The 11,662-nt window shown below is 41.8% G+C and overlaps 2 protein-coding genes across 2 annotated transcripts in view; both read right to left on the reverse strand.

The window, feature by feature from the left end:
• Positions 1-3,304: 3,304 nt before the first annotated feature.
• Positions 3,305-6,761, reverse strand: LOC123187418 (guanine nucleotide-binding protein-like NSN1). The gene is made up of 8 exons (XM_044599285.1): positions 6,352-6,761; positions 5,974-6,073; positions 5,713-5,886; positions 5,411-5,625; positions 4,781-5,045; positions 4,424-4,603; positions 4,138-4,349; positions 3,305-3,841 (listed from the first exon to the last, which is right to left on the reverse strand). The coding sequence occupies exons 1-8, from the start codon at positions 6,613-6,615 to the stop codon at positions 3,464-3,466; spliced, it is 1,788 nt and encodes a 595-aa protein (XP_044455220.1). The 5' UTR covers positions 6,616-6,761; the 3' UTR covers positions 3,305-3,463.
• A 989-nt stretch (positions 6,762-7,750) lies between these two features.
• The window catches only part of LOC123187419 (DNA-directed primase/polymerase protein), a 9,150-nt gene continuing 5,238 nt past the window's right edge, over positions 7,751-11,662 (reverse strand). Inside the window, exons 10-15 of the mRNA XM_044599286.1 lie at positions 10,359-10,490; positions 10,140-10,275; positions 9,201-9,308; positions 8,497-8,562; positions 8,163-8,410; positions 7,751-8,076 (exon numbers count right to left, since the gene is read on the reverse strand). Of these exons, the coding sequence (XP_044455221.1) occupies positions 7,993-8,076; positions 8,163-8,410; positions 8,497-8,562; positions 9,201-9,308; positions 10,140-10,275; positions 10,359-10,490 (774 nt within the window). The 3' untranslated portion in view covers positions 7,751-7,992. The remainder of the gene's footprint in view (positions 8,077-8,162; positions 8,411-8,496; positions 8,563-9,200; positions 9,309-10,139; positions 10,276-10,358; positions 10,491-11,662) is intronic.

The following is an 11,662-nucleotide window of genomic DNA, read 5'->3' on the forward strand; positions in this document are numbered from 1 at the left end:
TGGGGGGGGGGGGTTGCCCATGGAATAGTTTGAGATCCTAGTAGATGAAAAGAGAATACTCAGAGGGATGCTCTGCTAGAAAATTGATAAACTGTGAATATGGGAGGTAGAACTATGTTAACTAGAAGATAACCCGTGCATTGCTGCGGTAATAGGTTGCTGAAAATTTGGGTTGATAACGTTATCATATGATTTGTTATATTTGATTTTATGTGGAGTTGCAAAATATATATTGAATATAAGTAGAATAACCGGATGGAAAACGTTTTTATTGCATGGTTGAATGTTGTGGTGGGGCTTTCTTCATGCATGGTCACATGTTGGGGTTGACCTTATTTCATGCATAATTGTATGATGGGGTTAGCATGCTTGCATGTTGGGATAAATAAAGTAATGGGATCACTCTCTTATGTATACTATATGATTAACAGTTTTGCTAAGGCTGGTCATAGTGGGGAGTAATTTAGGCTAGTGTCATATACTAGTGTCATGTATATGACACTAGTCTAAGTTACTACTTTCATAATGCAAAGTAATATAATAGTAGTATCTTAGATGACTTCATTTATTAGCTTGTAGACTCATCTTGTCTTAAAAAGCGCTATGCTACAGTAACATATTATGTTACCACCTCTCATTAATTACTTGCCACATAAGCAACAATTTCTTGAAGTGCGCTATGTTACTAGCTAAGTTACTCCCACTATGACTAGCCTAAAACACATCTAGATGTACCCTAAACATATCCATTAATTAACTCATCTCTTTCAAGCTTATCCTTGTGCATGTCATCAGTGGCGGAGCCAGAACTTTTGTGAAGCCTGGGCGAATTTGAGACTGAGTGTCGAACCTAGAAACCAAAATCGGGTGTTCGGATACACAATATATAAAACGACATCAAACTTTTAAACCACAAATCCACATTAATGATGTGGTGAAAATATAACCATAGAAATCATATAAATGTAATTTATAGTGAAATAAGTGTCACTGATTTTGTACCAAATTAGTGTATAAATTTTAAACTAAAGCATTGACACTTATTTTGGGGCGGAGGGAGTATTTATTTAGTTTCATAGGCCAAAATAAAGTTGAGACTTGAAAACATTAAGTTATAAAACCAGGCTTGCGACCAAACTCGTCATATTGCCGGCGGAAATATAACTATCCAAATTACCATTCAAATGTCCTAGAAGACACTATAAGATAGAAATGGATTTGTAATTCACATAAATTAAGTATTGTGATTTGTGAATATATTCAAATTAGGGAGCTTGCAACCGTCTCACGAGGCAATATGAGATGGTGGTTGTGGCGTACTTTCAGTGCCAAGAACCTCCTTGTCTCTCAGAGTTAATAATTTGAAGTTTGAAATTAACATCAACTATCTAAAACATACCCCTAAACGAAGGATTAAGCTCATAAAAGTGGTGATCATCTCCAATGATCAATTCCCCTCGTCGTGACCTCAAAATAAGTCTATTAATCTATTCACAAAGAAAACTATTAATCTCACCTAATTACAAAGACGGGGACAAGCGGCCGTTAATGCAAACCGTTCCTTGGGGTCTTGGGTGGATACTTTCTGGCTCCGCCCCCGTGGCCGGCCGCGCGCTCACTGAAGGTCTGTCTCTGTCTCTAATCGATGAAGGATGCCGCCATTTTTCAAATAGAAGCTAAACGAACGGGGAGTCCCAGGGAGGTTGCCTTCTCGTCTCGAGTAAAAGAAAGAACAATCGAACCGAACAAATAGGCTCGTCTCACGTGGGTACTCGTAGCCCATCCGTCAATGCTTAATTGAATAATTGATTAGTACGGTTGACTAGAGAGAAAATTAATGGAAGCCCATTGGCCCAGCTGCCCGTTGCCCGGGTAAACCGCCGTGCGAGTAGTATTTTCCCTGTTTTGATACCACCATCGTAGCATGCAGCGCAGCTAGCGAGCCCGGGCAACTGCCCAGGCTAGCCGGGCGGTGGCTCCGCCACTGCATGTCATCCTTCTACGATCTATAGAGGAGGGGAGTGATTCGTCGCACATATGACACGGTTGGTTATGGCAGTAAAGACATGTAGTTTCTTTAAATGGAATTAGGGAAGAAATCTTTTTTTAGAATAAAAAAACTAACACAAAAGTAAAACTGTGACGTGAAAGCACAATTAAAGAAGGAAAATGAGATTGTATCTTTTTGTATAATGTGACTCTTGTCATCGTAGTTGAAGCGAGTTAATTGACATTGCGATGTTGTGCGCGTCCCCATCCCCACTCATGCTCGTGTGTTTCTTCCAACTCTCTTCTCCCCCACGCGCTTCGTCGTGAACAAATACCCGAAGAACTTCGTTATCAACACGAAATGCAAGGGCAAGGCGATCTTAGAGCAACTCTAACAGAATCGCCATATTCGCCAAAATTGCATAATAACTGTCATATGTAGCACAAACCACAAAAAACAAACTCTAGAAGAGTTGTCATACCTTTCAAAATCACCATATGCTTTGTAATGGGAGCTCCATATTTGGTCTCCAGCCTCCATATTTGGAGTACAGGAGGGATACCATGGGTTGCACTCCATAATTTCACCCACGTGGTGGGAACGTGGCGGGACGGAAATTTCATGGTAGGTGGAAATTGGTCCCCACCTACCAAGAAATAGGTGTCCAATGACAAACAGAATCCCACATGAAAAGTGAAATATGAAGGTTGTATTTTTTAGCGATTGTGACTTTCGCTCCACTAGCTCTTGAGTCTTCATGTTCTTTGACGATTGTCTTCATCGTATTTTTGTCAATGACGATTCTACTAGAGTTGCTCTTAGAGTTTGTGTCGTTGGTTTCCTTGCTCTCCTTATAGGGAATCACGAACCGGAGCAAAACAAGTAACTTCACTACTCATTGAGTTACACATTTACAAGTGGGATTTGAAAAGAGCAACAAAAGTGTTCCTCTAGAACAAACATGGAGACAACGCACGGCATCACGATGCCAATTAATTAACACGCTTTAAACTTACTTTCGATCTCCCGTTGCCGCTCACGATTGTATATGTGATTTGTACATGGGGAGAAGCATCTGTAGGGGCTGGCTTTGGCCTACCCATTGGCTGACACTGACTCAGGAGAGGAGAGGTGATGCTGCTGCTTGGCTGTGGCTTCGCTGACAGGCGAATGCAATCTTTTTTAGGGTTCAGAAGTTTGAAGACACGTCTATGTAGGTTGCCCCCAAAATTACCAGAGGAAACTTACGCCATCATCACGTCGACGGCAGTTTATATATTTTCTTTCTTGTACTCTCTTTGACAGTCCAAGCCGTGCACGTGTAATTACTAATTTATCAAGACAACAAAAACAGAGGGGTAAAAACAAGCATCATCCCATTTGTTGCATCTGTCTTCATCATTAAACCTAACGGCGTACAAAAACTCCTGCCAATTGTTGGCAGCCCACATCATACAGTTGTAATACAACCTACTAATTCGCACCCCCAAAACCTGCGCTCGTCATAGGCTCGCACTCCGCAGCAGGGGCGTCTTTCTTGTCGTCTTCACCCTTGGGTTCTTCGCCCTCGGCTTTGCTGCCATCGCCATCTTCGTCGTCCGCGGGGGAGGCATCCTTCATCTGGTAATCCACCTTGAAGTCGTAGTCCGCGTCCATGTCGTTCAGCACGCTGAACTTGTTCCCCTTGCGCCGCTTCTTCTCCGCTTTCTTCTTGCGGGGGTCGAGGATGCCCTCGGCGGTGTACAGCTTGTCGTGCTGCGTGCCACCACTCGCCGCCGCCTTGCTTCCTTCACGGTCGTTCGCGTCGGACATCGATTCGTCCTTCACAGGCGCACTCTGCGTCAGGGGATCCTGTTCAATGCAAGACAAATATCATCTAGCTGTACTAGTAATATGCAACTTGAAAGTTAACTTAGACGTCTCCAACACAAGAGATACCCAAAGCCTGCTTCTTTTCTGTCTACCAAAGCCTTTGACAGGTCTACAGTTTATAACTTGCTTAGTTAGAATTAGAACATGGCAAAACAAGCATATGTAGGAACTAAAGTGTAGGATACTGTCAAGAAAGGGGTAGCTGACTGCAAAAATCTACAATAATAACATTGCTGTTTTAATTAAAGGAAGACCACTGTAGCTGTAAGAAATACCTCGAGCATCGCTTCATCAATCTCTGGTGGGGCATTAGATGGAATTTCAATATGACTGAACTCCTCCATAGATTTTAGACCACTAATATATGAAGACTCAGCTTTGTAAATTTCATCAACATTGAATTCACTTCCATCTTCTGTGATAATTACCGCATTGGCGTCCTCCACAACATCCCTTTTAGGTGGCAGTGTAAAGTAGGGTACCTTGCCTAATAACAAGAGGGTTAGATGGCTTGGAAACAAAATAATAATTAACAATTACAGGATAACTTGTCAATTGTACCTTCATTCCAGTCATGAATCACTATTTTTGCAGCAGCTTCCACATCCACTATACCACCTTTTTTCAATTTCCCCCTGAGTGTAGCAAGTTTTTGAAGGAAATCATCAACTGAAGTAAAGCTTGGCACCTTGTACAGAGACAGCAATTTCTCGTGTGGGCAAAGACTGATGATTTCTTTAACTGCAAGAATGCAATAAATATGGAGTAAGTCATTGGATAATGCATTTCCAGGTATACTACCGTACTAGCTTGTTGTCAGATTAGTATCAGCAAAGTAAACTACAAGTACAGTAACTGGGATGAATATAAATTATCTAAAAGCTGGCTTGAGTGATGATAATGCACGATAACACCTACCAGGAGTGATTACATCGTCCATCTTCTCAACTCTTTTGCAATTACGAAGAGCTACAGACACACCACTGCTGGTAGATCTGAGCATCACAACACCAGGACAATCCAACAACTTCACCTTCTTGTCTAACTGAACCTCCTGCATTGATCTAGTAACCCCTGGAGTAGAACCGACATTAACCACACGGGACCTCTTCAAACTGTTGATTAGACTGCTCTTGCCAACATTAGGAAGGCCAACAATACCCACAGTAATTGCCAACTTGAGCTGCAAGCACACCCCAATAGTTAAATTTAGGCACAGGACCACTGTAAAATCAGGAGTAGTTGTCAAAATGTCACGACGAGATTAAACAGTCCACACAGAAAATTTAGGTGCGTGCATGAAAATAAATCTGTCTGTCAATGTTGATATGGCTTCCATGGAACAGGACAAGACAAAAGGACAAAATCTAATAGCATGAAGTCAGGCAAATCATATTTGGTCTTAATAAAGGATGGAATTTTCAATGTAAATAAGATAAGAAAACTATAAATCCTAAGAACACAGGTGAAACTCCTAAATGAAGCTAGATAAATACACACAAACAAAGACAGTCTCCGGTCATCTCTAAAAACATCAAGATAGGATACCTCATGACTCCTGGAATAATTTTTTAGCAGTTTAATCAGGTTCTCAGCACCAAGACAATCACTGCTTTGTGGGATATTGCTTGTTTTATCAAGCTTTGACGATTTCCATCCCAGCTTGGTCCTCTGCTCTTGAGTGTTGCACTTGTATGCAACAGTTGGCAATTCCTCCCTTAGATATGAAAGCCACTTCTCTACCGACTCCTTGGGGACAAGATCTACAATCGACAAAAAGGATAACCATAAGATGCAGAAAGACAGGAAAGATCACACTGATGATAAAGTCATCAAAAGTTACACTATACCTATCTTGTTGAGAAGCAGCACAATCCGTTTAGTTGGATCAGCCTTCCTGACCATCTTCTCCATGTCAACGCAGCGAGTGCCCAGTGGGTCCCTTGCATCAAGAACCTCGAGAATCACATCGGAAGCTTCGATGACTTTAACCAGCTCCTTGTAGAAGGCTCTCTCTGAATGGTCTGGAGACACATTCAGCAGCTTTAGTAAATAATGTTCATGCAAGCAGTAGGCCGAAAAACACCGGCAATGGGGGAAAAGAAGCTAACCATTGGTCTTAGGCACCGCTAAAGCAGCAGTCACCTCTGCTGCGTCATTGTCATTAGCCATGTCTTCATCGTCGGGTATTCCGAGCTTTCTCTTCCTAGCCTGAAAGAGGAGGCCACAATATTTGAGATCATTGTTCAACTTCTGTGAACATTAATAACAGACTTCTGAAGGTAGACATCGCGAAGGAAATCAACTCTCAACATCTAGCCAACCAATCTATCTAAGCAAGCATCTAATGACACCTAGGGAATTGACACTAAAAAATAACTAGATCATCAAGGACGACTACAAATTTGCTCTCATGACACCGACCGAACACTGAGGAATTGGTAGCGGCACGCCAGGGAAGTTAACGGCAGAGGCGGGTGGTTGCTTACCCTCTCCCTGCGGGCCTCCTTCTTGTCCTCCTGCTCCTTGATGGCCATGGCGCGGCGCACCTCCAGGTTCTTGAGCTCCTGCTCCTTGAAGGGCCACTCGTTGGGGATCCCGGGGTCCTTCTCGACCTTGCTCCGGCCGGTCTTGCCCTCCTTCCTCGCCTCCTTGCGCTTCTTGCGGTGGTGCTCCTTGACCTTGCGCAGCACCTTGTGCTTCGCCTTGAGCGTGACCCGCTTGCTCTTGCTCTTCTTGCTCTTCTTCGGCATCTTGCCGCCGACGACGACGCCGCTGCGGGGTGGGGTGGCGAGGAGGAGGGGAGAGCCGCCGCCGGTGGAGGGAGGGAGAGAGGAGGAGGAGGAAGGGAGAGCCGGTGGCGACGAGGAGGTATGGATGGCTCTGGCGGCTGGTAAGCAGGGGAGAGGTGCTAGGGTTTAGGAAGACGGCAGATGGGCCTTGAGGTACGCTGCGTGTGCGGCCCGCGCTAGGGCGGCACCGCCCACCTGGGCCCTCTACCACCCCGATGTTGGCCCAAACAGAAAAGCACCCGTTTCCCCCTCCCGCAGAGTGGGCTGGCCCCGTAGCGTTAATTTGTTAGCATGCGTTCTTTGTTTCGTCCTGTTCTTCTTTTTTCTTTTATTTTACATTTGTCTTTTTTAATATGCTAGTAAATACTTATAATTCAAAAATTAATTGAGTTCAATCTCTAAAAGGGATATAATAGTGTAAAATATTGATAGCATTAAAAAAATTATGACATTAAGAAAATATTCACATGTTTCAAAAATATGTTTGTGACATTTAAAAAAAGTTCACATACATTTTAAAAATTGATATTTAAAAATTTTCACGCATTTTTCAAAAGAAATGTTCATGAATATTTATTAAAATGTTTATACAATGCAAAAAAATGTTCCCATTAATATTTTTTAAACGTTACATGACATTCATAAAAAATGGTCAATGTGTATTTGAAACAATGTTTAACATGTATTGAAAATATATTCATCATGTGTTTGAAAAATATTCAAGTGTACCGTGTATTGGAAAAAATATATGAAAAAACTAAAGAAAATCTCTCCTGCTCCCTGACTCCTCTCCTTGGTCTTATCGACTGTATGGACATACAGGAGAATTGGAGTGGGACTTTTTAAACTTTGGAACTTTTCTCAAATTTGCTAGAATTGCAACGGTACCTATCAAATTAACTCAGAAAAACAAACTCAACTTAGAGCAACCCTATACGTTCATGCCTCCCATTGTACACACCAATTTGTTTTTTTTTTCTTTTAATAATAGGAAATTTATGTCAATACCATTAGTCCCTCCTCAAATTTTACCATCACATTGTTTCTTGGAAATAATAGAAACTTGCACGCTTCTAGCACATCCAAGCATCTTAGATGCCTAAAAACTTCAGATTTTTCTTTTGCTATTTTTTCGAATTTACTGTTCATCGAGAGGAGCCTGGGCTCATCTGTGGATTACCATTGCAATTTACCTTGTCAAACAATTAAATACACATCGCTCCCCTCAATAGATTCTGCGAACCAAATGGCAGGCATTCTATGTACCTTATTATGGCAGCTACATCTACATCTACCATGAACAAACGTGTTCAGTAACCGTGGTTGCAAGAACCCTTCCTATGCATCGCCCTGTGATTCCATCTGCACCATAAACCTTTCCACATCCGTCCACCAGTCAGCATCATCACAGCCGCCATCCTCCTGCGCATACACACACATATCAGGGATCATGACTTCCACCGACCAACTTGGGGCAGCAAAAGCGAGAAGCGACACAAACTACTAACCAAGTTACAAGATGCAGGAGGAGCATGATCGACATTCTCGACACTGTCAGCAAACTTCACCGCTTCTTCCCACCAATCAGGATCCTCCTCCTCCCCGCTCCCCATAACAGAGTTAGCATCGTTTCCGCCGCCTTCCATATTGAATTCTACAACATTCCCTTGATAATCTCTCCGGGCTGATCCGGCTATGGAGGTGGTGAGCTCAGGAATCACATCTAAGGGTACGGCACGCAGTGGAGAACGGTACCCTGTTCATTCCAAAGCACTCGTGTTAAGAGGAAATGATTATAGTGAAAAAGGAGAGTTACTGGAACAATCGATGTTCCTTTCTTACCTCGACAATCAGGGTCATAACACTTCTGGTAATACGCAGCTCTTTGGAAATCCACAATGTACATAACTGGTGCACCGTCAGTCAGGATTAGTGATTAGCTAATATGCTAACATGAAGTAGTGACAAACTTCAGAAAACACACCTACATGTGCAGGCAATGTTGCTTGCAAGTATTCATCTAAACTGAAAACATGTCACCGACACGCAGTTAACGTTTCCTACTTTGATCAACTCTGTAGGGTTTGTGAATACTTTTTTGCAAAAAAATTCATTGCAGCTATTATAGGCTAACTACTTCAAGCATCCTCATTAACAGAAAATTATGATAATATGCACTTACGATGATTTTGCAGCAGAGTGAACTAGCAGATGAACACAACATGAGATGATTGTAATGCTTAACAAACATGTCAAGTATTATTTGGTTAAATATTGTATACTAAAGGCAAAGAACATAACACAAAAGATTTGTTGCAGCAGCACATGGCCATTATACATTTGTTCTTGCAAAAATGCTAACAGTAAATTAAGGGTGAACACATGATGGTACAAATCCAAACAACACTGTAGTAGCATACATAAAGTACAGTATAAACTTATGGTATTTTCTCAACTAACTGATTATGGTACATTTGCAAGCAGCATCAACAAAGTAATGCACTGCTGTGCAAGAAAGTCATATACAGAGAACGGTAAAATGTTACCATGATTGCTTTTATGCTCTCTTCCAATATGCTCACAGTATCTACTCCTTGACATGCTATAAATCATTAAACCATCTTGGGAAAACCAGTACCAGCATCGAATTTTCCCTGCAATAATAAATAAATGTTTAAGTAGTGATGAAAGAGTAAGACTTGCATTTCCAAAAATGCAGCATTTATTTGCTTTCAGCATAAAATTAATTAAATAAGAGTACTATAAGAAATAATCTCCTAAAAATATATTACAACATTATCTGCGGAAACACCAATGCTGTGAAGCCTTCAGCAAATGAAACAGCGCAGCAAAAGTTCAGGATTAATGACCAGAAACCATTCTTTTTTATTTTACTGTAGAGGGGCTTAGTTAGACACATTTCCAACTGAAGGTAGTGTCACTTGCATGGCCAGCATGCTAGTGTAACAATGTGCCGTATTCATGCAGCACCAAGGCAGCAGCAGCACACAACTAGACAGCATACACTCAGGTTATATTGCCATTGAATGGTTTTTATTCTGAAGAACAGGGTACTATAGGCATATTGTGGAACCATGTTCTTTGACAGGACTGCCCACAAACACACATTTCAGAATTTCAAATAGACTGCCGGAGGCAGACAAACCTGTTGAAACTGAGTCTTGTATAACACATAAATGTATGCTAGAAAAATAACCACTGTCTCAAACAAAAATAGTCCATCCAGAAATGGAAGGTGCAACGCTTCTCAAGATTTATTTCTGGCTAAGAATTTGTTCAGTAGCATGTGGATTACGTGATACAAGATCAACATCAATGGTTCGTAGTATAAAAGCACTTCTCACCGATATCGATTTTGTATCAGATAATCTACATATAGTTGGACTAATTGCTGGTCAAAATCATGTGCCTCATATTTCTGGATGAAGGGAGTAGAAGGATATCTGTGAGGAAGAACCAAAAACCTGAGACACTTCCAAAGGAAGCTATAGATTCAATAAAACCGTCCAGAGCTGGAAAAGGAGATCTCCCGTAAGTATATGCTTGAGGAAAATCACTTCGGTAAGTATCAATGGCAACCCGGCAGTTTTTTACTTGAATCTAAGAATGGCACATTAGAGAAAAAATCATATATAAACTCAACATAGTAAAAATACATCAGTAATGAAACCACAAATACTCACTCGTGTAACGCTGGCTTCAGTGTCAAAATGTAATGCTTTCTTGCATTCCAAATCAAGTTTGCAGATCAAAAGCTTATCGCAGTCATCATCTAGTCTGCAAATAAGTGACTCCAGGAATAGTTCCTTGTCATTCTGTAAACGAGTAGAACATCATATCAGCCTATCAGATGCAATATTGAGATAAACCTCGCAAGTTTGCATGTGGTCAACAGTGGGTAACATTAGGGGTAAAAGATAATGACGCTATGACAGGAAAAGGGAACCAGAGACTGTATAGCATCACCATCACATGAAAACCTGCACCTGTCAAGTTGATTTGTCTGCAAGACTGCAAGCACATAGGGACTGCAGTGCAGACAAAAATCTAATCGCCGACTGCATTTCAGCATTCATTTAAATTCCTCATGCCAAAAGATATTAAAAACTGTTGACACAAAACACATTTCGAAGGTTGCATGAGTTGATACTCGATTTTGATTTCAAAAAAGAGCTGCCTGCACCAGCCTATTTTTAAAAAGCTGGTTTGGGATGAATTCCCAGGTCATTTATGGAACCTCATTAAGTTACATCATATTTGGAAATAGTGCTTCAAAATTCAGATATAATACTAAATTCTTTATTTTACCATCTGCAATGCATTGCCATTTTATATTTTTAACTGACAATGCGATAATAGTTTTCTCATGGAATTTCCAGATTTGTTACATGTACACAAGAGAACCGAGTGTCACTCATTTTGGCTAGGTGCATGTCCACACCTACCCACGCGCCTTCGGGTCCTGGACTCCGCGGGCATCTCACAGTTTTCTCCCATTTCTAAATAAGAAATCTGCAGGGTACTAGCCCCTGTAGGTCTAGTTTTTCTCTTCTGTTACATGTACAGAATGCATCTCTTTTATTAAAAGAAAAGTCACAAGGCCTAGTACCTGTAAATCTAATCTTTTACACATAATTTGTACATGTAAACACATAGTTCAGAGCTTCTCTAAAAATATTATTGTTTATATCCCGATCAGGGTGCTCCATCCCGATCGCGCCGGTCCAGAATAGGGAGATGATTGGGATGGAGCACCCTGCAGCCGGCACACCACCTTCCCCTTCGCTTCCAGCATGACAAACTGCTGTTGCGAGATCTCCGACGGCAGAGCCGCGCCCTCTGGCCAGCAGGACACCGTCCTGTTTCCCCGCAGCACGCTATTTCTACACTCCATTGGGCAGCAGGAGACGGGCGGCGAGCAACATTACACACACCAGCTCGCCCCAAGCCACACCGCAGCGTGTGCTCCATGCATCTCCCGCAACGG

The sequence above is a fragment of the Triticum aestivum genome, chromosome 2A (genome assembly GCF_018294505.1).
Source record: "Triticum aestivum cultivar Chinese Spring chromosome 2A, IWGSC CS RefSeq v2.1, whole genome shotgun sequence".
Lineage (NCBI taxonomy): Eukaryota > Viridiplantae > Streptophyta > Magnoliopsida > Poales > Poaceae > Triticum > Triticum aestivum.